The sequence below is a fragment of the Gadus macrocephalus genome, chromosome 16 (genome assembly GCF_031168955.1).
Source record: "Gadus macrocephalus chromosome 16, ASM3116895v1".
NCBI lineage: Eukaryota > Metazoa > Chordata > Actinopteri > Gadiformes > Gadidae > Gadus > Gadus macrocephalus.
Window position 1 is genome coordinate 24,501,722 of NC_082397.1, and position 25,778 is coordinate 24,527,499.

Here is a 25,778-nt window from a genome sequence, read left to right on the forward strand (position 1 = left end):
TGTGCCACTGCTGAGGTAGGCTTGTGCAAGATGACGTGCTCGGCTCATAATCTCTTGCTTTAGATATAGCCAGGTCCAAGGCATATACCAGACCTACTACGTGTGAGCAGTAGCCTGCGGCGCTGAAAAATAAAAGCTGGAGAATTCATCTTTGCCAAAGTGATCAGACGTCTTGGTGCTATTTAACAACACTTATGTACAGTTTAAGCTGTTCGATTTATAATGATTAGAAAATCACTTACCCTGCTGTGCAAGAACATTGCTGCTCCTTGATGCCTCCAGTAGTAGCGCTAACGAGTAGCAAGTGAGGTGTCTGTTTTCAATTGCGACCTATATGCTTTGGCCTCAATATTTATTTCCCCATTGTCTGACTTCGCGCAGATGTCATGAATGTATCCCTCAAAAGCATACTGAAGCCCCTTTTGCCTTGTTCTTTCAGAGATCTCCCCTGAACTCCAGAAATTAGCTATTATCTCTCTCGGGACGTCAGATAACGGTACATACATCATTGAGTTCAATGAGAGAGGTACGAAAGCTTGTCAGGCGTAGCAACAGTAGTTAAGGGGGGCGGGGCTAAGCGAAGGGTGAATTGTGAAACTGGATATGTGGTATACAAACAAAATGTGTTATACAGGCAAAATATTCATTTTCACTGCCTTTATCCTTTCAGTAAGGCTCAGTGGATAAGTTGACCACTTTTCAATTTCGTTCCGAATGTTGCCATCAATATGGTCATAGTTGTTTCGGAAAAGCTGTGACAAGTTTTTGGTTATGCTAATGCTTGAATATTTAATTGATTTAGCTTTCCAATTCCATTTAAATTCTTTAAGTTCTTCATTTGGAGAGCAGTAAAATGTAAGAATTTGAGTTTTAGATAAGTTTAATTTGTAACCTGAGTGTACCCCAAAATGTTCTAAAATTTGCATAAGTTCCATAAAGAAGTTTACTGGATCTTTTAATATGATCAAAACGTCATCCGCGAAAAGACTTATAGCATGGTTTTGGTCATTGATATCTATTCCTGTTATTACATCCTCTTGTCTAATCATTTGGGCTAATGGTTCTATACAGAGAGCAAACAAGGTAGGTCTGGTTCCTCTTTCCAAAGTAAATCTATCCGACAGTGAGCCGTTTACTTTAATTCTAGCTGTTGGTTTGCTATAGAGTGATGTGATGCATTGAATTGTTTTCTCATTCAATTAAAAATTTTCTAAAGTTAAATATAGTAAATCCCAGTTGACCCTATCGAATGCCTTTTCGGCATCTAGGCTGATCAATGCTGCTGGTATTTTATTTTTTGTATTTTATAGTGCTGTCAGTTAACGCAAACCAATTTTAACACCGTTAATTTTTTTATCGCGCGATTAACGCTCTTTTGGCTTGGCAAACGTTGTAGTTTTTTCACCTGCTGCAACAACTTGCCACATTAGAAAAACGACACCACCATACCGGATCTAGCTACACCGGAAACAAAACAACAAGCATGCCGCACAAACTTGTTGGGGCAAGCATCCGTCTCGGAGGTCCGAGGACGTTGCCTAGCGACACGCACAAACACGCCCATTTTCCTCGGACGGCGAACTCGCCATCTCGGTTGAACTCAGTGGTGACCGAGCAAAATTCCGAGACAGAATTCAAGATGGCTGCGCCCAGTGTGACTTGAAGTATGAACTGTTTTCATTGTGCTTGGACCACTTTGGTGGTTTAAATGGCAATTTCAATCACTCGTATTACTGCAATACCTTACTGCGTCCGTATATCTGCCTATGGTCTATAGCCTACTTATTTTGGAGCGCCTGGTCCTCTGCCAATGCTACCGCGACAACAGCTTTCCGGGTGGCGTCCATGTTTTCCTCTTGAAGTGTGGGCGTGGCGTCAGATCCGAGATCCGAGTCGGTTCGCAGAGAATACTCGAACGCAGCTCTGTTCAAGCCCGCACGAGAGTTCATTGTTGTCATTAGCTGTTACGTCTTTCTGACCAATCGCAGTTCAAGGGCCACCTGGGCTGTACCACTTCGGGAGGGGCCGCTCGGTTACTCCCCTCTAGACAAAATCGACTTGGTTGCGACTTTGACAGTTTGAGGGTTGCGTCTGTTGAATGAGTGAGGTCGCAGGCGCACAGCTCAGGCTGCCGGACAGGCAGCCTGAGCTAACATACCGTAGGCCTACGTACGGTAGGAATATTCATACTGGTTTAAATAATAAATGTTATAGTATTTCCCATCTTTGCTGAGCAAGAGTTTTGTTCGAAAGTTCAGTGATTGAAACAAATAAAGTCCTGGGCTATTGAAGTTTTATGGTAGGCCTAGCACTGTCATGCACCTACCCGATGTCAAGTGGACCGGGTTGAATTCACTGCGGGTCTCTCTTCTTATGGCGCGTTTCCACTGCAGGGAGCGGATCGGATCGCAAAGGTGCGGATCGGGTCGCGTTTCCACCGCCAAAAGTGGGCGTGACCCGGACTTTGCCGTACCCGTTCTGGCCTCGTTCTCGGGACTCCTCCGTTGGGGTACCGAAAACGAGACGAGACGCCTGAAAGGGTCCCGGGAAATTCTAGCTACACACCCCCTCCGTTGATTGGTCGACAGAATCATCACTTCCGGGTGACGCGGGGATAAAAACAAACGAACAGTAGCCTCGAGGTATTATTCTTTACTATTAAAGGTCCCATGACATGAAAATCTCAATTTATGAGGTTTTCTAACATAAATATGAGTTCCCCTAGCCTGCCTATGGTCCCCCAGTGGCTAAAACTTGCGTTTGGTGTAAAACGAGCACTAGCTGTTCTGCTCGCCTTTGAAAAAACGGAGGCTCAAGCGCGCTGATTTGGAAATCTGTGCTCATGACGTCATGAGGAATCTCAGCTCCTCCCCTTACTCTGCCTGGCCCGCCCAGAGACGTTGGCCCGCCAATGAGACTCGACCGTGCGAGCGCCACATGTGTGTGTGTTGTTACGTATTTTAAGAATCTAAGCTACCTACACATAGCTCCAATGATGCAGGACCAAACATATAAGCCGTAAATACCATACATAGCCACAAGGGGAGCAAGACCCTACTGAAGATTGTAATAAATACTTTAGCCACAGAAGGCAGCATCACAGACCAGGCGAGAAAGTACTGAAGATTATCTTGCATCGGCTTCCCCCTACTACTTCCGAACCACGCTGATCAGACTCTTAACAGCCTACAGACCCACATTGACTTTAGAACTCTCCCGGCAGCGATAGGACATACGTGGGTCAGCTAGGTCTTGGATCAGCTAGGAGAATACTCTCGCACGTGCTAAAGCACATCTTCAATCTCTCTTTACTTCAGAGCATCAGTTTACCATACCGAAAATACTTTATACAAATAAAGTCTCTTTAAAGCTATTCCTTTGGATTCGACCCCTCTTTCCCTGAAGAACTCTGCAGTGTGAATACACACACTGTAACGCAAGTGTTTCTTGTCGGTTCTTTGACGTGTCTTGTATTTCCACAACGAGACTGTCGTGGGGGTTATCTAAGCCATGGTTGAGAAGGAACTGGGGGAAAGGAACTTTGGCTTTGACTCCTCGAACATGAACCACGACAAGGAGGAGAAAGGGATCTTTGCCGGGCAGCGCTTATGCACCTCCGCCTCTGGCGGTGGTCCCTCAGCGGGGCTCAAGCGGGAGACATTCGCCGCCAACAATCCCCTTCTCCTCCATGTCGTGGTTCATGTTCTTGAGGGAGTCAAAGCCAAAGTTCCTTCCCCCCAATTCATTCCCAACCTTGGCTGAGATAACCCCCAATACGAGTCTCGTTGTAGAAATACCAGATACGAGAGTCCGACGTGTTATGTGCCATCACACCAACAGCAGAACGGTTATCCAAATAACAAGGAAGTGTACAACACTTGCGTTACAGTCCTGGAGCTCTATATCTAAATAATATCATATACATAGATATCTATATCATATAACATATTGTGTGCGCCTCCAGACGATATTATGAATCACAAACGACTTTGTCGGGTTCTGCGACGTCTCTGGTTCTTCCACTTTCACATCAACCTGAAGTCGACTGAACCGCGCGCTGCCTGCTGCCGGCTGCCCGCTGCCGGGCGATGGTGCCTCGCGGCAACCGGCGGCATGTCGCAGTTCATGTACTTCAGCGAGTCAAATCAAAGTTCCTTTCCCCCAATTTCTTCTCAACCATGGCTCAGATAACCCCCACGACAGTCTCGTTGTGGAAATACAAGACACGTCAAAGAACCGACAAGAAACACTTGCGTTACAGTGTGTGTATTCACATTGATGTGGACGTTGAAGAACCAGGAACGTCGGAGAACCCAACGCGGTCGTTTGAGATTCATAATATCGGCTCACACAGCTTTTGGCCGTGATAATATATATTATATATGATATAGATATCTGTGTAGGCTATATGATAATATTTAGATATAGAGCTCCAGGACTCCCGTGTGTTCTAGAGAATATTTACAGAACACGGCTAAAGGCTGTGTGCGGCTCGCCATTGCGATACATCCACTGTAAACAGAGCGCATGGTGGCTGCAAGCTGCTCAGGGCCACACCCCCACCCTCCTCCTTGACACGCCCACCGAAACAGCGCATTTGGGGGAAGCTCAATGTGCGACTGGCTCGGAGTGGCTGTAACTCTGCACCACGGCTGAATTTAGGGAACGTCTTTGAATACTGTGTTAGTTGCCCACTAATACCTATATTAAAGAATACATAAAATAGCATGTCATGGGACCTTTAACATGTCGCGTAAAACGCTTGCTTGGGCGAACAAGGAGGTGGAGACGTTCGTCGGCATTTTTGGGGAGGAAGACGTTTTTTACGATGTTTACGTAGCTGCCGCGGCGATCGACATCCGGCCTACCACAAAGGGTACTGTCGGCAGTGGAAACGCGACCTCGGAACTGAGCTGGGCTATACCGCCCCCTCCCTACCGCACCTTTGCGATCCGATCCGTTCCGCACCCTGCAGTGGAAACGCGGCATTACTGTCCTTCTCAACACTCTCTGATCTCACGAAAAGGCTAGCAGCACGAAATCAAGGGATATTTAGAATTGAAAAAAATGTGTGATTAATCGCGAGTTAACTGACATTAATGCAATTAATCGCCCTAGTATTTTATGTATAATGTGAAGTATTCTCCTGATATTATCCTGAGTTTGTCGACCAAAGACAAAGCCAGTCTGTTCCTCATTAATCAAATCTGATACTATTGTTTGGAGCCTGTTTGAAATTATAGTGGTATAAAGTTTGTAATCTATATTAAGTATTGATATTGGTCTATAATTTTGGCAGTATTCTATTCTTTATCCTTTAGTGGTTTGGGAATGAATTGTAATTATTGCTTCCTTCCAGGAGGGAGGAGTGTTATCTTTGGTAATGGTCCAATTAAAGGCTCTAAGTAATACTGGCGACAGATCTTTTTGAAGCTTTTTGTACTACTCAGATGGTTTGGCCTTGTTTGTCTTCAATTTTCTTATTGCCTTTTGGATTTCATCTGTAGATATCTTTGCTGTTATGCGTTCACTTTGCACTTCACCTATAGGAGGCACATCCAGGGAGTCTAGATATTTTTTGGTATCCTGATGATTTGTTGTCGATGTTTGGGCGTAAAGATCTTTGTAATAATCCGTGAACATATTTTCAATTTCGTTTGGTTCATATTTAATTTGGTTGGTATTAGGATCACGTAGTTTATTGACTGTAATCCCTGCCTGTTGCTTACGTAATCTTCTCGGCAATAATTTGGCATCTTTAGGTCCTAATTCATGGTAATTTTGTTTTAAATACCTAGCCTTTATCTATATTTCCTGTTGTACTATTCTATCAATTTGGTTTCTCACCTCTTTCATTTGTTGCTGTATTTTTTTGTCTGTTTTCTCTTTATGTTTCTGTTCCAATTGTTTCAGGTCAGCTAACAGAGACTTGTACTGAGTTTCTTTTTCTTTTTTAAGTTTACTTGTAATTGCAATTAATTTTGATGGAGGGTTCTGCTTCGAGGTTTCCATTCTCCCACCATAGGAAACGTAGGTAATCTTGATCTTCTGCCTTCACGTGGAACTGGTGAAACATGTGCTCAATATCACGCATGATTGCTACAGGACCTCGACGAACCGACAGAGGACTCCAACCAAGGTATTTGTCAACTCTGGGCTTGTCAGGAGATGATCATTTAGGCATGTCTCTTTAAATCTTGCGGAGCTGCCAAAGCCAACACGAATTTTCCCAGGCTTTTGCGGATGATACGCCCCGTGGTGGGGAATGTACCATGCTGGGGCTTTGCTGATGTCTCCTTCTAGGACCGTTTCTGCATCTCCACGGGTTATGGTCTCGTCCATGAAGGTCTTGTAGTCTTGGTAGTACTGCTCGTTTCTCTTCAGCTTCCTTTCTAGGCATCTGAGACGGTGGATAGCACATATCTTGTTATCTGGTTGTTGTTAGTTTGGTATGTCTTTCTTGAATAGCAGTGGCATTTCATAATCACCATTCTCCTTGAGCCTGATGCACTTTTCCATCCTTGACAGGAATCTGAGGTCTTCTTGAGATATGTTGCCGTCCTCTGAAGCTCTTTCCACAAAGTCAGATTCCAGCACCTTGATGACAGCTGCAGGCGAGACAACTTCCTGGACCTGTGTTCAACAGACATAGTGCACTTCGCTTGTGAGGTTTGAAAAGGATGGATTACCTGGTAAAACTTGCTTCACGATGACCTGGTGACTCACTCCAATCGCATCTCCATAGTCGAGACATAGGTTGCTGTAGCCAACTACACTCCAGCCCAAGTCCGTTTTCAGTGCAAAGGGCTGATTTTCTTCACCAGAATCCACTTGGGACGAGTGCTTGAGGACAGTTGTACACAATAAGCAAGCCTACTTCGCAGCTTTGGCGCGAAGCTATCTCGTCTGCGATGTGTTCGAGATCTGGCCATGCTTTCGCCGTCTCTGGTGTGGGAATATGATCTCTGTTTGCCGGTATGAATTCTCTTGTATAGGTCAGTGGCAGGGGAATTATCTTGTCCGAATAAATTCCTCTTACTTGCAGACCAGTCAGTTTCCTATAGGACACAACAGTGTCTCTTGAAGCCATTGTTGAGAGCTTTAGCTGAACTGGTTCGTTCTTCGCATGTAGAGCCTTTGCCGTGTCGTCCAGGAGAACGGTTGTGTCACTCTGTGTATCCAGAAGTGCATGCACAAGAACTTCACGATCAGGCTCACTTGTGGCTGACACCCACACTGGGATGATGGTGGACATATGACTTTCTTTGACATGCTGGAGGATGTTGCTTCAAGTGAGGTTCTTGCTGCCCTATCCTGTGACTGTTCAATCTTGCGTCCATTTGACATTTCTCTTCCTGCATCAGGCATTGTTGACATCCTTCCTTGGTGAGATTATCATGGAGGCAAGTCGGGTGTTTTTTCTCACACATTTTGCAGATCATTCTGTTTTCGCAGTCCTTTGAGCGGTGGCCAGACTTCAGACAGCCAAAGCACAACCTCTTTTCTCGCACAAACTTGACTCGGTCAGACATTTCCATCCATGAATTTATAACACTTGGGAAGACTGTGCCCTGTCCTTTCACAGAACACACAGCTTGTGGCGGCAGCCTTTCCGTCTCAATTTGTCGCCAATACCTTTGCTCCAGGACCTCTGTTCATTGGATCCTTGCTCTTCTCACTTTCAACTGGTTTTAGAGCATGGAGGTATGATTGGGTTGCAGGCGATTTTTGCTTCACGTGTACCGAACTTGAAGTTTAGCAAGCATTTTCTGATTCTCATTTCAGTCATTGAGTATCTCAAGACCCTCAATCTGAGACATGGCGGCTTCACAGCTGCGGAGGTAGTCAGCAAGTTCTTGGAGTTCCGAGCTTCCTTTGGAGCTTATCTTGGGCCATGAATCAAGCTTGTCTCTGAAAGCTTTGGCGATGAGGAATGGATTGCCATATCTCTCTTCTAAGACGGTCTGCGTAATATGCAGACTCTGTGCCTAGAAGGAAATTACTCTCTATGGCCCTTTTCGCAACTCCACCCACATACCTTCGCAGGTAATATATCTTCTCTTCACCCGGTATGTTTTTCCAGTCAATCAGCATATTAAATGAATCCTTCCAGTCGTTGAATCTGAGTGGATCGCCGTTGAACGTTGATGGTTCAGGTATAGGAAGACGACTCGCGCTGATGGAGTCTGCGAACACTTTCACGAGGGCTGCAGTTGTATCTTCTTTGTTAAGAAGTGGCATAGCTTGTGGTGGAGGGTGATGCTTTGACATGTTACTTTCCTGTTTGACCTCTTTCTTCTCCTATTTCAAGGGGAAATGTTGATGGAGCAGCGCTTCCACTTCTTCATCTGAGCATTCATTCTGCTCATATACTTGCCGTCGTGCCTTGGCAGCCTTTAGCTTCCTTAAAGTATCCATTCGCTCTATTTGCCTGCGCTTGCCCTCCAGAACCCTCTTCCTCTCTGATTCTTCAACTTCGAGAACCCTCTTCCTCTCTGATTCTTCAGCTTCGAGTTTTTCAAGTTCTTCGATATATCGTTCCTTTTCGAGCAGCAGCTTCAGTAGCGGTGTATTGCATGTGTGAAGGAGACTGAACTCCCGCCCCAGAAGGTGGTACCTCAGCTTGTCCAGGACCCATTTGATGGCCAGGGCCTCCTTCTCCACGGTGGAGTAATTCTTCTCATTGGAGAGGAGTTTCCTACTGATGTAGGCCACGGGGTGTTTCTCTCCCGCCCGGACCTGGGATAATACCGCTCCCAGTCCTACTTTGGACGCATCTGTGTGTACTATCAGGGGCAGAGAGAAATCAGGGGTTATCAAGATGGGTTCCGAGCAGAGGGCTCACCGAAGGAGTCTGAATGCCATCTCTGCTGCCTCTGACCAGGTTACACAGTCTGGCAGGGGCTTCCGGGTCAGATCATGTAGGGGGCTGGCCAAAGTGGCAAAAACCGGGGATAAACCTCAGGTAGTGTCCTACCAGACCCAGGTACGATTTCACCAGTTTTTTTGAGGTGGGGTGGGGCCAGTCCTGGATGGCCGCAACCTTGGTCTCCTGGGGTCGGACGTTCCCATGTTCGACTTCGTAACCCAGATGGACGTCTCCTCCAGACCCAGGCGGGTGGGTCTGGAGGATGACCATGGTCCTCCCGGGTACCTCCGAGAAGGCATCCTGGTGTTGTAGGACGACTTCCTCAAGGTCCTGCTTCTGGGCAGGGCTGAGGTCATGGGGGGGACCTCCGGTATGCCACGGGGACCTCCGGTATGCCGCGCTGGGTGGCTAGAACCAAGGGAGCCGGTACCGGTTGGGAAGTTCCGGTCCGCCACTGCTTCAGCAGGTTGATATTGTAGAGTTGGGTGGGTTTGCTTCTCCCGGGCTGCCGTACCTGGTAGTTCACCTCTCCCACCCTTTAGACCACCTCGTATGGCCCCTGCCACTTGGCCAGGAATTTGCATTCCGCGGTTGGTATCAGGACTAGGACCAAGTCTCCTGGCCGAAATATGCGCAGCTGGGCTCGCCGGTTGTAGACCCGTGCCTTGGCCTGTTGGGCCTGTCAGAGATGGTCCCGGACGATGGGCCAGACCTGCGCCATGTGGCTCCGCACCTGCTCTACATGGTCCACCATGGTGCGATATGGGGAGGGCTGACTCTCCCACGCCTCTTTGGCGAGGTCGAGGAGTCCCCTTGGTCTCTCATCGTACAATAAAAAAAAAACATGTGGAGGCTTGGGGTATTTTGCGGACTGCGAAGAGAAAACGGGGCAGGAGCTGGTCCCAATTCCTCCCGTCGGTCTCCATGGCCTTCTTGAGCATTTGCTTGAGTGTCTTAATGAACTGTTCAACGAGCCTGACTGTCTGGGGGTGGTACACCGAGGTTCGATGCTGTTTCACCTGGAGAAGACTAAGAAGCTCTTTCAATACCCGTGACATGAAGCAGGACCCCTTGTCTGTTAGTAATTAGCTGGCTATCCCTACCCGAATGAACAGAAGCATGAGCTCCTTAGCTACAGCCTAAGCGGTGCCGGCGCGGAGGGGCAGGGCTTCAGGATACCGGGTGGCGTAGTCCACCAATACCAATATATACCTATATATACCCGACAATGTCGAGTGCTAACCGGTCGAATGTTACCTCAATAATAGGCATGGGTTTCAGACCGAGGGTCTCGGGCAGTGCGCTGGCATTCCGGGCACACCTGACAGTACTGAAAGACGTCTCTCTTCACCCAGGCCAATAAAAACGGTCCAAAATCCTGTCCCTGGTTTTATCCATGCCTGGATGAGCCCCTACCAGAGTGTACCCTGAACAGGACTCAGGACCCCCCCCCCCCCCCCCCCCCACCTCTACTACCCGATACAGCAGGCCCGCCCTTGGTGCTGAGGGTGAGGTAAGCTACTCACTGATTCCCTCGCTTGGCCATCATGGGCGAGGACGTGGCCCCAGGCTTTCTTCAAGTCATCGTCCTGTAGCTGGGTGCTGGCGAACTGTCCGGGTCGGACCGTTCCTCCCCCCCTTGTTTGGAAGAAATCCGAGAACGGAGTGAGAGGGGAGCTCTCGGATCCTCCTGGTGGGCCGGTCTGTTCGGTGGCCGTCATGGTGTCCTCGGTGTCTAGGGGAGGCCCCGTAGAGTCCGCTCGGTGGGGTCCTCCTGTCGAGTGGGCTGGGGTGCCCGGTGGTGTAGGGCCATCCCCCTCGGACCCTCCGCCTTCTCCGGATGAGTTTGGGATGAGTGCTGGGGATGAGTGGGTCACCCGAGCACCATAAGTGGGTCGGCCTGGTCGACTGTGCCTTTGTTATATTTTATAAAATCCAACTTGTTTACATTTTAACGGTCTGTTACTTTGAATGAAAATTGTGTGCAATTTTTGAAAATGATCAATAATTGTATGCTCCTCATTCACTTTGCACTCACCACTAGATAGCGCCACTGCACTGTCAAAAGGAATGATGAGGAGAATAGAAAAGGACCCACTACATGAGGGACACAAAGCATGAATGGGTTGTAACCGTTGTCCTCCTGCTCATCTCCCACCAGGGACCTCAGCACAGAGAACCTGGCCTTCCTCAGCAGCCGCCAGGCCCTGGCCGACCTGGCCCACTTCCGCACCGCCATGGGGACCGCCCGGGGCCTAACAAAGAGCCTGTGGGTGGCGTTTGGGGGCTCGTACCCGGGCTCGCTTGCCGCCTGGTTCCGGCTGAAGTACCCTCACCTGGTCCATGCCTCTGTGGCCACCAGTGCACCTGTCCACGCCACCGTTAACTTCCCAGGTAGGACTTGCAGCACAGCGCTCCCATGGGACTGATGACAAAAAATAAAATGTATTACTGTGCAAAAGTTCCTTTATTTCAGTAATTCAACTTAAAAGGTGAAACAAAAATATTATATAGACTCGTTACATGCAAAGTGAGATAATTCATGCCTTTATTTGTTATGATTTTGATGATTGTGCCTTACAGCTTATGAAAACCCATAATTCAGAATCTCAGAAAATTTTAATATTGTGAAAAGGTTTAATATTGTAGGCTCAGAGGGTCAAACTCTAATCAGCTAATGAATCCAAAAAACAATGTCAGAAGCGTCTTACCTTGGCTGAAGGAAAAAAGTAACTGGTCGGTTGCTCTGTGGTCCAACGTCCAATTTTCTGATGAGAGCAAATTTTGCATCTCGTTTGGAAACCAAGGTCCCAGAGTCTGGAAGAAGAATGGAGAGGTACACAATCCAATATGCTTGAAGTCCAGTGTTAGTCTGTGTCGATTTGTGGAGCCATGTCATCTGCTGTTGGTCCACTGTGCTTTATTAAGTCCAGAGTCAATGCAGCCATCTACCAGGACATTTTAGAGCACTTTATGCTTCCTTCAGCAGAATAGCTTTATGGAAATGCTGGCTTTATTTTCCAGCAGGACTTGGCACCTGCCCACACTGCCGAAAGAGAAAGATGAGAGACATGAGACCGAACAATGCAGAAGAGCTGAAGGCCGCTATTGAAGAATCCTGGTCTTCCATAGGCTGATAGCATCCATGCCATGCCGAATTGAGGCAGTAATTCATTCAAAAAGGGCTAAAACCAAGTACTGACTACATATGCATATGCATCAGAGGCGGAGTGGCCGTCGGGACGATCGGGAGATTTCCCGGTCGGCCGGCCGGCCAGCGAGTTCAGGTGGACCGGCCCACAATTGTGTAGCAGCCTGCGAAGTCAGTTGGACCGGCCCACAGTTGTGAGCGGCCGCGAGGCGTCTGCAAGCCGGCCCTGAGCATAATTTATTCCCCGCCAAGACGCCGTGAAAATCCCCGAAATAAACAATATATGTCTCAAGAACATCCAACCAATATTTATACCACTTGCTTACTCTCTATGTCTCATTCATGTTTTGTTTTTTTTATATTATTTTTTTTTACTTCATTTAATTCTTCATTATTCAGGCGTTACAGAACTTTCATGGCCATGAATAAATAATACGAACTACAGTTTACTTTAACATGTTTGTTCTTGAATTGACGTAATGGAGCAAAGACTCCTGGCAAGGGCGTAGGAACCGGGGGGGACGGAGGGGACGTGTCCCCTCCAATTTTCGAGACAGGCGCATTTGTCGCCCCCCAAAAAATTATACCGCAAAATATATATATATATTTTTTATATTTTACTCGCTTTTATTTTGAAAGCGCAACACAGCGTCTTGTCACCTGCCCCATGTATGGCAGCGCGCAGGGTTGGGGGCGGTTGGAAGTTATAAGGACTTCAGGCTGGAAACGCCTTCGAATCGCTGCCTAGAAGAAAAGTTGCCTGCTTTCCATCGGGGACGTAAGCGCCGCTGTCACCGCTGCTGATCGCTGCCAGCCTGCAACTCTAATCGCGTGATCTCGTGATCTCGCGTGAATACGTCTCACTCGCAAGACAGCCATAAGCTGCCGCATCCCATCAACGGCTCAGACTGTTTGAGATGCGGGTGTCTGCAGCTAACGCAACAGGTTAGAGCTGTTCAAATGAAAAGACAGCAGTAGAATAGCTGAGAAGTTTTAGTGTCCTCTGCAGGCTCAAAACCTGGCTCCGGTCCACAATGTCTCAAAACAGACTCAACCATGTTGCTGTCTGTCATGTCCATCAGGATAGACTTGACTTACTGACAAGAAGTCAATTTGCAAGCATTTCGTGGCTGCAAATGACAGGAGAAGAAAACATTTTGGCTCTTTTGCCTAGGCCATAGTTTTTCAACCTTTTGTGTGTCACGGCACGTTTGACACTGTTGGATAACACTACAGTGCTATCTAGCTTTTATTTGTATCAGTATACACACTAATTTATATTTATCAGTTCATTACATCCATTCTAATGTCGTTTTCGTTTGCCTTCACACACCAATCAGTTAGTGGAAATGTTCGAATAATATCACATAGGCCTACTCGAGATTAAAAACAAGTTACATTTACGTTTACATTTAGGGCATTTAGCAGCCGCTTTTATCCAAAGCGACTTACAATAAGTACATTTGTCATAAGAAGTGCATCAATATATCGCTGTCGGTACAGAAAGGATGTTGATAGAACCGTTGGTGTATATGTTAAAATTCTTGATGCTGTTTTTCCCTTTAACCTTAACCTTTGCCTGTGTGTTCATTGAGGCATAAGATAGGCTACAACTAAGAAAATAAAAGGTATTCAGAAAATACGAATTCAAATTTAGATCAATATTTTTCACATGTTATTTATCAGTCTACAAAACTGTATGATAAGGCCTGCAATTAAATAATTGATTTGATATGTAGGCTATCAGTTCAATACTGCCATTCAAAATGTGTTTTCCTTTACAAATGTATATTTTTAGAAGAATAAAATACATTTGTGAATGTTTTGCAGTGTAGTTCATTTATGACATATTTCTCTTCGAACCATCAATGAATCTGTCAGGTTTCCGATATGTGTCCCCTCCAATGTTAAACACGTTCCTACGCCCCTGACTCCTGGGATTGGGAAATGCGTTTATCCAATAAACAGCTTGCAGGTCAAGTCCATTTTCGGAATTGTAGGGGGATAGCCCTAAAGACGCGTCAGACAGAGAAGGCGAGCAAGTTCGTGGTTGCTTGCTTTTGCTTGTTGTGGCACTCATGGAAGGCAAGAAGAGAAAAGAGAAAGGAGGGGCTGAAAAGGCCAGAATAAAGAAGAAGCGGATGCTGGAGGGGGATGCATCTAAGTGCTGAAATCAGGCATTAAAGAGTTGTGCAGGTGAATTAGCTCCACCATTGACGTTATTGCTAGGCGGGAGCTAGCACAAGCTGCTAGTCAAATGTGTATGTGCAGGCTGGTATATTTCAGACGAATTAATGACTTAACTGATCTTTCTCTTTTAATGGATGGAGAATACGTTAACAGATTTGGAACATGTAGTAGTAGTCGTCTAGTCGTGTCAACACGTTACACCGGTATTACCGAGCATAAATGGTATAAACTTTGAAACTAGGTCACTCCGTCAACTCTCCTCTCACACTAGGTGACAGCGTCTTATAACGTTCTATATTATATAATAGTATAATATAATTTTATAGATAATATCACGGCCAAAAGCTCTGCGCCTCCGGATGGCTGTAGTGCGGGGAGCACTACGGCCATCCGGAGTGCTTTTGTTTACCGGCGTTGCTATGGTTACTGGTCTTGTAAGGAAGTGCGCCAATTCTCGGAGCGCCAATTCTCTTCCGCACAGAGCAGAACTGTGACCTATTTTACCCATTTTTAATTTCTTAATTATAATTATATCATTCATTTTTACCAATTTTTTTTTTTATTACTGAAAAAATATATAAATAAACGGTGTTGCAGGGGGGTGGGGCCGGACCGGGGAGGATTCTCCCGGTGGCTATTAGTGCCCCACTCCGCCCCTGATATGCATGATTATACTTTTCAGAGGGCCGACAATTCTGTATCTAAAATCCTTCCTTTTTTTAATTCATGTAATATTCTCATTTTCTGAGATCTTGAATTTGGGGTTTTCATAAGCTGTAAGCCATAATCATCAAAATTATAACAAATAAAGGCTTGAAATATCTCACTTTCCATGTAATTGGTGTATATCATGCATTAGTTTTACCTTTTAAGTTGAAGTACTGAAATAAATTAACTTTGGCACAATATTCAAATTTTTTCGAGTTTTACCTGTGTAACAATATATATTTAATAATACTGTTTAACATGTACATAATAATATAATATATTGTGGTGACCCACAAGTACGATTAAGAGACATTCACCAAGGTACTGTACCTTTAAGGGAAAGGGTTACGTAACAGAGTTGCGGTTTTAACCTGGTTTGATGTGAAGCTATATATAAGTGGAGAGTAAAGCCAACTCGAACGCATCTCCGTCTCTTGTCTCCTCATTTATTGCACTCCACAACATAGTAAATAATACTGTTTAACGTGTCATAGAGTTGATAATATAATATATAGTTAATAATATAATGTATACCTAATAATACTATTAGAAAAACGTGTCATAGTTAATAATATAATATATAGTTAATAATACACAGAACACACCCGCACGCGCACACACCGCAGCGACACTCGCCCTTAAACATAACGTCTCCGCCATCGACGCACGAGCAGGTTAGAACACACACGCACACACCGCAGTGACACTCGCCCAGGTAAGACGTTATGTTTTTAAACATAACGGCTCCGCCGTCGACACACACGCAGGTAAGAACACACACGCGCGCACACCGCAGCCACACTCGCCCAGGTAAGACGTTATGTTTTAAAACATAACTGCTCCGCCGTCGACAAACTCTCCCAGGTGACACGTTCTTTCTATTGACGGTAGAAATTGCGATAAAAGAAGGAACGAGACAATTTCTCACCTCGACAAGCAATGGCGGGTCGTTCATTTTGTCATATAAAAACCGTTAAATTCAAACTGACCGGCATATCAACACATAAGTCACGTGATCTTAAAGAGAGAGTGTCCCTATAGCACAGAACGAAAACATGTCAATAACCCAGTATGGTGAATTATGTCTACAGAGTCCACCACAAGACTACACTTTGTTTCTCAAATGTATTATTACCCTCCTCCTTGAGCCTTCCGAAATCTCTTTACACTTTGTTCCTCAATATTTATATTACCCTCCTCCTTGAGCTTCCCCAAATGTTGTGCACTATTGATATCCCCCCCTCCCCCATGCGGACAGTTTTAGTTGTTTTATTTTTCTTATGTTGTGTGTGTATGCTATGTGTGACTGAAGGCTACTGCTGCCTGTCTTGGCCAGGAAACTGGAAGAGATGTTTAATCTCAATGATGATTATTATTTTCAACTAACCAATAGTAGTTACCTTGCATTTTAAAATGTCAATGCACTTTTCAGCCCTGAATAACAGTAAAAGCTATTATATTGATTTTATTGAATATTGATTTGCATGCATAGTATACTACACTTTCCATTGAACAATTACCCCTGTTACCATAAATTGACTAATTTTATAATGTAATGAAATGCTCACACACTAGCTGCTTTTAGAGACGCGTGTAAGTCCTGATATTCTCCTAATGGGCCGTATGTGTGAACAACATATCCTGACAATTGTACCCTGAAAATCTCCTGAATAATACTACCCCTGAGGTATTATTTTCTCCGTAGGAAATGTAAATAACCTTACATGTGAATGAGGAGTAGAAAGTCTGTATTTCTCACACCACTTCAGTGGGCGTGTTGATGATGCTTCTGCATGTCATTGAAAATGATAGCCTTTTGCCTTTTGCTCGCTGAATGGTTAAAAAATATTTGAATGTTGGCACTGGTTTTAAGAGTGGTGAACAAATGTTATCCGTTGTAAAATTATAGACAAAATGTTATTATATTATGTTATGCGCTCAGAAATTTATAAAATTACAACTAGAGGTTGAGCACGCGCAATGCATGTGCGAAAACTGTTTTAATGTGTAATATAGTTTATAATATAATAACGTTTTTACAGAAAGGTATGTTGATTAGAATTTCCACATTTAGTTAACTTTGCAATTTCGGCAAAGCCATGAAAAAAAAAAATTTGTGCAAGAAAATGTTCTTGTAAAAGTGTTATAGCCTATTATGGCAAACAATGACCAAATAAGACCCAGAGTGCAAAACAAGTCTTGCTTAAATTTGACGTGGTATCCACACAATATATATTTTGGGCTGCGTAAGATGTGCTTGTGTTGTGCCTCCTGATGTGATCTATATATATATATATATATATATATATATATATATATATATATATATATATATATATATATATATGATGAAGGGCTATGATGAGGGTATGATTTCTGTGCTAATTAAACCGGTCTCCAGCAGCTATATATATAGATTTAAACCAAAAAATACTAATTTTCTGAGATAACATTACCACCTAAATAGAGGGTCAATCAGGGCTTATTATTTATTTTTGTACGACAGCATATTGAAACATTATCAATATTTTACACTCTGTAAGAGTCATGATTTTTTTATTTAATGTTGCTCAAAAAATCCTTGACATGCAGTCACATCCAACCAGGTCTGATTAGTTTAGTTTGAGGATGTTGTGAAAAACATCCCTTGCCTTCTTCTTCCTCAAGCATGGTCTTCCAGACCATGCAAACCTCTAATGAGCCTCCTGCTCGCTTGTTGGGCTTCAGGTCGATGTTTTGTTCGGCTTCAGAAATGTTTTTCCCAGGAAGTGCGCAGACTGGAATGGAGAAAAAACAGCCCTTCATCATGACTGATGTTATCTTATGCTGCCTCCTCACATCCCTAGGGCTACTTTGAAGTCATCCCTCTCTCTTTTTCTCACTCACTCACACTCAAAGTTGTATCTAGGGGCATTTTAGGGACTACGGATGCAAATTAGAAGCTCTGCTATAATCCAGCATGTTTACAAAGATGTTTAAACATCAATGTTCATTAATGGGCACTGAAAAAATAAAGCATTTATCATTATTATCCCCATTGAGGATTTAATTAGCTAGTAAATGCAGATGAATGGTTCAGACATGGCTTAACGATGGAATAGTGGCTCAATGTTGTCAATCCAGAGGACAAGGCCTTGATGGTCCTTCAAGGCCTTGGACCTGCTTGGTAGTCTAGACCGGTCTCCAGCAGCTAACCAGGTCTAGTCTCTAGACCGGTCTCCAGCAGCTAACCTGGTCTCTAGACCGGTCTACAGCATCTAACCTGGTGTCTAGACCGGTCTACAGCAGCTAACAAGGTCTGGTTTCTAGACCGGTCTACAGCAGCTAACCAGGTCTGGTCTCTAGACCGGTCTACAGCAGCTAACAAGGTCTGGTCTTTAGACCGGTCTACAGCAGCTAACCAGGTCTGGTCTCTAGACCGGTCTACAGCAGCTAACCAGGTCTGGTCTCTAGACCGGTCTCCAGCAGCTAACCAGGTCTGGTCTCTAGACCGGTCTACAGCGGCTGACCAGGTCTGGCCGGGTCGACCGGTCTACAGCAGCTAACCAGGCTGCAGTCACACACCCTTAGCAGGTGGAACAATTTGTACCTTTCCTTGGTTCCTCAGCTCATCAACCCATGTCTTGTCTAATCCCCTTTACTTTTCTTTTGCAGAGTATTTGGAAGTGGTGTGGCGTTCCCTGGCCTCTGAGGACCCAGAGTGCCCCCTGCTGGTGAAGAAAGCATCAGACACCCTGATGGAGCGCCTCAAAGACCCCAAGACACACGACGCCATCACCAAAGACTTCAAGTACTGTGACCCTATGTTTCAAAGACCTAAACGTCTAAGACCTAAAGACCTAAACGTCTAAGTGGGGCATTAAGGATACCTTAATGTCCCTTTGTGGATGGCTCAGGGCATTAAGGGGACCTTAAAGTCCCTTTGTGGATAGCTCAGGGCATTAAGCAACCTTAATGTGGAAGAGGTGCTGGTTCAGTAAACATACAGTTTATTGATCTAGGACGTTCAAGACCAAACTGAGCAAACTTGAGAAGGAATCAAAGTACGAAAGAATATGAGATACAATGCTGAAGTCTGATTAAACGGTCAGACCTTCTATGAACGGGCATCATAGTTCCTTCTGTCACCTTGGGGCCGCTGAGGTGTTTCCAGGCCCAGCTCCAGAGCTTACTGGAGTCATGGAATACTTACCCCTCACACACACCCCCTTTGAGATCCACAGTCAACACACACATGGCAGCACACACTCTTCATCCATTCATAAGTCTCATTCTTTATTTTGGCATTTCATTAATATTGACAATGTGACTCATTCTCCAAAAAGCTACGAACATGTAGGTAATTTCTTCCGGTAAATATGGCCAGTTATATATCAGTAATGTCCAGTTATAAGACACTCGGCCTTGTTGGTTTCTACTTATTCATGCTGTTATTCGGGGCGTCCAGGTCAACTGTGAGATTATAGAGTGAGGACGCTAAATTCTCTGTCATTATTTTGGTCTGGTTGAGCGAGGAGCTGATGATGTCATGGCCAGATACTGGCCAGGCTCTCGGTCTGGGCCGACCAAACCTTATTTGGCCCTTTCACTCTGCACTTCGCAGCACACAAGGAAGTGTCATCATGCAGACAGAGACGGGCAATGTCCTGGAAGTCCAGTCCCCAAACCGCAGGGCCTCAGACAGGACACACACACACACACACACACACACACACACACACACACACACACACACACACACACACACACACACACACACACACACACACACACACACACACACACACACACACACACACACACACACACACACGTTGGGTATCTTCTTAAATCAATACATGACTTTATATAACCAGGGGGCAGGCAGGCGCGCAGGCGCAAACACACTCCTTCTTTTCCCAGGCCACTTGTCTAACTGTTCTAATCGTCTTGAGGTGTATTGTGCATAGGTTGGTATCATATTTATTAGTTTATTTTTTGTTTCCACTTTAAGAGATGACACAGAATGGATAATATCCTCGAAAGGCTAACTTGTTTTATGCAGAAGTGAATGGATCGAACATTTTAGGACATGGATAAAACCTCCCTGGTATTTAAAGTGTTTGTTTATTCACCATTCTGGCATCACTCATCCCTTCTTCCTGTGTCCTGTTCATATAATTTATGTAACTTTCCTCTTCTCCTTTTCTAATTCTGTTCCCTTTCCCTCCTCCCTCCCTCCCTGCACGCCTATTCTCTGACCCTGTAATCCATTTTGTTTTCTCCTATCTCAATGTATACCTTGTGCCCCGCGACCTGTCGCATCCTCCTGTGTTCCTCCATTGATCCCGCTCCGTTCTGCCTCCTCCCCAGCCTGTGCTCTGCACTGCGCCTGCTGACAGAGATGGACACTGCCTACTTCCTGGAGACGTTGGCGGGCAGCTTCATGGACGTGGTGCAGTACAACCAGGACAACCGCCAGTTTGAGGTGGGCACGGCGCTGGCACCAGGCACTCACAATCCTTTCGACAAAACGAAATAAATAATTCTGACTATTATATTCCAATTGACGGATTGATGAAATAGAGAAGACGGATTGATCACGCATTCCTCCCACACAAACTGAATGTATTTTTTTCACATTTACATATAAGTTTCACAAAGTGTTACCGAAAAACCTTACCGACTTCAATCATACCCAAAATCAGCCCCTTAATACCTATTCCAAAATAGAATATAACTGTATGCAAAAGTGTCCTCCCTCTTTGGCCCTTCAGCGTCAGAGACATGTGAGCAGCCGTGGCCCCACTGGTGGTTTATGGCGACACATTAGTGCCATAATTCACTAATGTGATAAAAGATGCATTCGGGCGTATTATATTATTCCACACGCGTAGATATTAACTGCGAGCGCGCAAATGATCTCTGCGCGCGCGCAAATTACCTCTCCGCGCGCAAAACAGCCTCTCGCGTATGGCAAGCCGAGTGTGCCACAATTCGACTTCAATTAAACGCGTTCTGAAACGCCAGCACGCGTGCCCAGAACGCGTTTTGGTTTTCCAGAACGCGTTCCGGCGTTTCAGCGCGCGCGCCCAGAACGCGTTCCGGCGTTTCAGCGCGCGCGCCCAGAACGCGTTCCGGCCTTTCAGCGCGCGCGCCCAGAACGCGTTCCGGCGTTTCAGCGCGCGCGCCAAGAACGCGTTCCGGCATTTCTGCACTGTGCTGTTTTTATTATGTTATCATAGTTGCCACGGCACTTACCATACACAATGTTCGGTCAAGTAGCTTAGATAGTGTATAGTCAAAGTGTATGTACTTGTAGTGTTCACCACCTCCACATTAACCACCTAATTTGAAACATCTTAACATCTTTCGACTTTAAGAACGACACAACAGAAAAGATTTGCGAAAGAAGAGCTCTGGTCTCGACTGATGTTGTCTGTGTGTTTGCCCTAGCATATGATTAGGTGAAAACGGCTCAAATCTATTGGCTGAGAAAATTGAGGGGAGGAGTGCATTAGCATATTAACAGCACGCGTGCTGTTAATATGCTAATATGCGTTCTGAGCGCGCGCGCAGAAATGCCGGAACGCGTTCTTGGCGCGCGCGCTGAAATGCCAGAACGCGTTCTGGGCGCGCGCGCTGAAACGCCGGAACGCGTTCTGGGCGCGCGCGCTGAAACGCCGGAACGCGTTCTGGGCGCGCGCGCTGAAACGCCGGAACGCGTTCTGGGCGCGCGCGCTGAAACGCCGGAACGCGTTCTGGAAAACCAAAACGCGTTCTGGGCACGCGTGCTGGCGTTTCAGAACGCGTTTAATTGAAGTCGAATTGTGGCACACTCGGCTTGCCATATTCCGGCGTTTCAGCGCGCGCGCCCAGAACGCGTTCTGGCATTTCAGCGTGCGCGCCAAGAACGCGTTCCGGCATTTCTGCGCGCGCGCTCAGAACGCATATTAGCATATTAACAGCACGCGTGCTGTTTTTTAATTATGTTATCATAGTTGCCACGGCACTTACCATACACAATGTTCGGTCAAGTAGCTTAGATAGTGTATAGTCAAAGTGTATGTACTTGTAGTGTTCACCACCTCCACATTAACCACCTAATTTGAAACATCTTAACATCTTTCGACTTTAAGAACGACACAACAGAAAAGATTCGCGAAAGAAGAGCTCTGGTCTCGACTGATGTTGTCTGTGTGTTTGCCCTAGCATATGATCAGGTGAAAACGGCTCAAATCTATTGGCTGAGAAAATTGAGGGGAGGAGCGCATTAGCATATTAACAGCACGCGTGCTGTTAATATGCGTTCTGAGCGCGCGCGCAGAAATGCCGGAACGCGTTCTTGGCGCGCGCGCTGAAATGCCAGAACGCGTTCTGGGCGCGCGCGCTGAAATGCCAGAACGCGTTCTGGGCGCGCGCGCTGAAACGCCGGAACGCGTTCTGGGCGCGCGCGCTGAAACGCCGGAACGCGTTCTGGAAAACCAAAACGCGTTCTGGGCACGCGTGCTGGCGTTTCAGAACGCGTTTAATTGAAGTCGAATTGTGGCACACTCGGCTTGCCATACTCGCGAATGATGTTCTGCTCTCGCGCGTGAATTTAGTTTTGGCACTATGGGGGAGGGAACCAAGGCAGGGCGGGCTTTCCTATGATTGGCCGTTTCTGAAGCGCGATATTTGATTGACAGCCCTCCTCAGCCCTCCTCTCATTCAATTCTGAATTGTACAGTAAATGGCTGAAACGATAGTTACTATTGTAACTCCAGATTCTATGAGTATAGGCGCAGCCTTTTAAGTGTCGGCCTCATGTCCTTTAAATAGCTGAAGAAAAGCTGTTTATAGGGAGCAGAACGTCCGCCGGCACCCGACTATATCTGCGAAATGCGGACGTCGTTGAGGCACGCCGCACGCGGACGTAATTGAGGCCCACGCTGTTGGTGGTCGGGGATTACCAATTTTCAGTGCTACGGCTCACGCCTAGGGATAACCCAATAGCGATAGACTTAAAAGGCTTTCCCTTTTTGGGAAAAACGGGGAACATAGGACCTTTTTTTTTTTAAAAAAAAAGGGGGAACATAGGACCTGGGGAACATAGGGATGACCCCCGGTAATGTAGCATCTCTCAGAAAACTGGTTCCACTTCATCAAGGAAGTAGCCAGAAATAACACGGGGATTGCTACTTGTGGTGTAAGCATGTAGCCATATTACCATACGGGGAAATCCATCGACAGCACCATTAATACATATGCCATAGCGGGTTTACGTTTGTCGTATGAATCGACGTGCCACAAAAAGTTTGGACCTGGGTTTATGCAAAGAAGACGTCTTAGACGATTACGTTACCTCAGTTGTACTCCTCGAGGGTCTAGGAGTAAGAGCAGGTGCCGTATAGTTGTTTGAGTCACTACCAAGCCTGCTTGGATGCATTTCAGATGCATCAATTTGTATCCGTGAAGCATCCCGTACTGGTTCAACTGCTCCTGCAGGAAGAGAGCCACTTGTAGCAGGTCCGACTGGGCTTTTCTCCTGAACAGTCCCAATGACTTCAGATGTTTGCGCAATGTTGACATACTTATATTAATGCCCTCCTCACTTTTAAGGAACATCCATATTTCCCAATGCCTCAACCCGAGCAGGAAATAAAATACGATAGCGTCGGATAGCGTCATCTTTGCCGGCCAATGACTTCAGATGTCTGCGCAATGTTGACACTTATATTAATGCCCTCCTCACTTTTAAGGAACATCCATATTTCCCAATGCCTCAACCCGAGCAGGAAATAAAATACAATAGCGTCGGATAGCGTCATCTTTGCCGGCCAATGACTTCAGATGTCTGCGCAATGTTGACATACTTATATTAATGCCCTCCTCACTTTAAGGAACATCAATATTTCCCAATGCCTCAACCCGAGCAGGAGATTAAATACGATAGCGTCGGATAGCGTCATCTTTGCCGGCCTGCAGCTAGCCAGCCACGTTATTGATGAATGAGAGGCGTGATCCTTTTCTCGTAAACGAGATCCTTATGTCGTAAATATGATATCTTATCTCGTAATTACGAGATCCTGAGTGTGCGAACGGCTACATTAGCTGTGAAACTTTATGCTCAGCGCCACCGTAAATTATGTATAAATCACAAAATATATTTGTGAATCCTTCTCTGTGCATTCATTATTAATGATACTGTTCTGACCCCATAGATAGAGCCCTCATTGTACTCTGGTGAGAGGCGAGGAGAGGGGTGGTCCGCTGGCTAGTTTTGCTGGTCTGTAGCCTTCTAGGTAAATAGTATGTTTAGGGATATTGGATCATTGATGAGCAGGCTAGGTTGATAGAGAATGTTTTGGACAGTTTTACTCCATCTACTTGTCTTCCTGTTCTTATCCCCATTCATCGAAGGGACCACATCTGAAAGTAGTTTTCTATTGTGAGTGCGATTCACATATCTTCATCACGCATGGTCCTAGCCGGAGACGCCGGCGGGCTCAGTCCTGAGGGCCATAGGCACACGGTAGAGGCAAGTTATGTGCCAAGATGGAGTCTCTCCATACCTCTACCCGTACCATGACCATGACCATGACACTGTCCTCGGACTCCCAAGTTCATTGTGTTTCCGTCCACAGATCCTGGTCTGGTCTCGATTCGTTCCAAAACCTTTCAGAAGGAATACATGATAGGACCAATCAGCACTTGGGGAGGGGCTTTCAGTTAACGACAATAAATAATCCATGATAGGACCAATCAGCGCTTGGGGGAGGGGCTTTCAGTTAACAACAAGAAATATTATATGATTGGACCAATCAGCGCTTGGAGGAGGGGCTTTCAGTAGATGAACAAGAATACATGATAGGACCAATCAGCGCTTGGGGGAGGGGCTTTACGAACCAGGAGCGTCTCACGAGGATCCAAAATTCAGGAAAATAGTCAAATCGAACAATTCCAAAACAGTGCCACTTTGGGAACCATCCAGAAATGTTGATGGTGTGATGGTAGATAGATAGATCGATAGATACATACTTTATTCATCCCATAGGGACATTTTAGCCATCCAGTTATGCATACACACACATATCTCACACACATAAAAGGAATCTGAAACACTCACAGGTACATACAATTAAAAGGGTAAAGAGTACAGAGCATGTGGAGTGATTACATGGCCTGATAAAGACTGATTCTTTGCTACATTGACCATGATGATAAGGTGCTATGGTGGAGGAATGTGTGCAGTGGTGATAGTGCAAAAGTAAACAGTGCAGGGACATAAATAGTGCAAAGTATTGTGTGTTGTTAAATATGAAAGGAATATATATATATAATATAAATAAAAATATAATTACGGTGAGAGTTGGAACATGAATTGAACATGAATGAACCTGAATTGCTTGACAGAAAAAACGACCACATAATACTGCCAAATGCTCCCATTCCAAGAATGCATTTACAGCAAACCCCTCGTGGGAAAAAGTTGTGTATTGAGAGCGGTCCAGTCGGGTAGGAGGTTAGGGTATGAGCGCAATGGTGTGGTTTGCTATCGATATGTGTCACCAGAGGTGGACATGAACAGTCGTGAGTGGCCCCTAAGCCCCCTGGTGATCCGTGTCTCTTGCTGTGCTCTGCAGGGCGTAGTGGGCACCAACATCACCATCAAGGTGCTGTGCAGCGTGATGGCGGACCCCTCTCTGGGGGACCCTTACTCCCGCTATGCCAGCGTGGCCCGGCTCATGATGGACACCTTCTCCATTAAGTGCCTGGACGCCACCTACTCCAGCTACCAGAGGGACATGCGCAACACTTCGTGGGACGGTCCCGCCGCAGGGGGAGGTGGGTGACGTGGTGACGTGGTGACTCACTATGCACTGAACCTCAGTAACCAAG

The 25,778-nt window shown here is 45.8% G+C and overlaps 1 protein-coding gene across 1 annotated transcript in view; it reads left to right on the top strand.

Moving 5' to 3' along the window:
* The window catches only part of prss16 (serine protease 16), a 46,453-nt gene that overhangs the window by 16,694 nt on the left and 3,981 nt on the right, over positions 1-25,778 (top strand). Inside the window, exons 3-6 of the mRNA XM_060075553.1 lie at positions 11,031-11,263; positions 18,573-18,708; positions 20,271-20,385; positions 25,523-25,724. Of these exons, the coding sequence (XP_059931536.1) occupies positions 11,031-11,263; positions 18,573-18,708; positions 20,271-20,385; positions 25,523-25,724 (686 nt within the window). The remainder of the gene's footprint in view (positions 1-11,030; positions 11,264-18,572; positions 18,709-20,270; positions 20,386-25,522; positions 25,725-25,778) is intronic.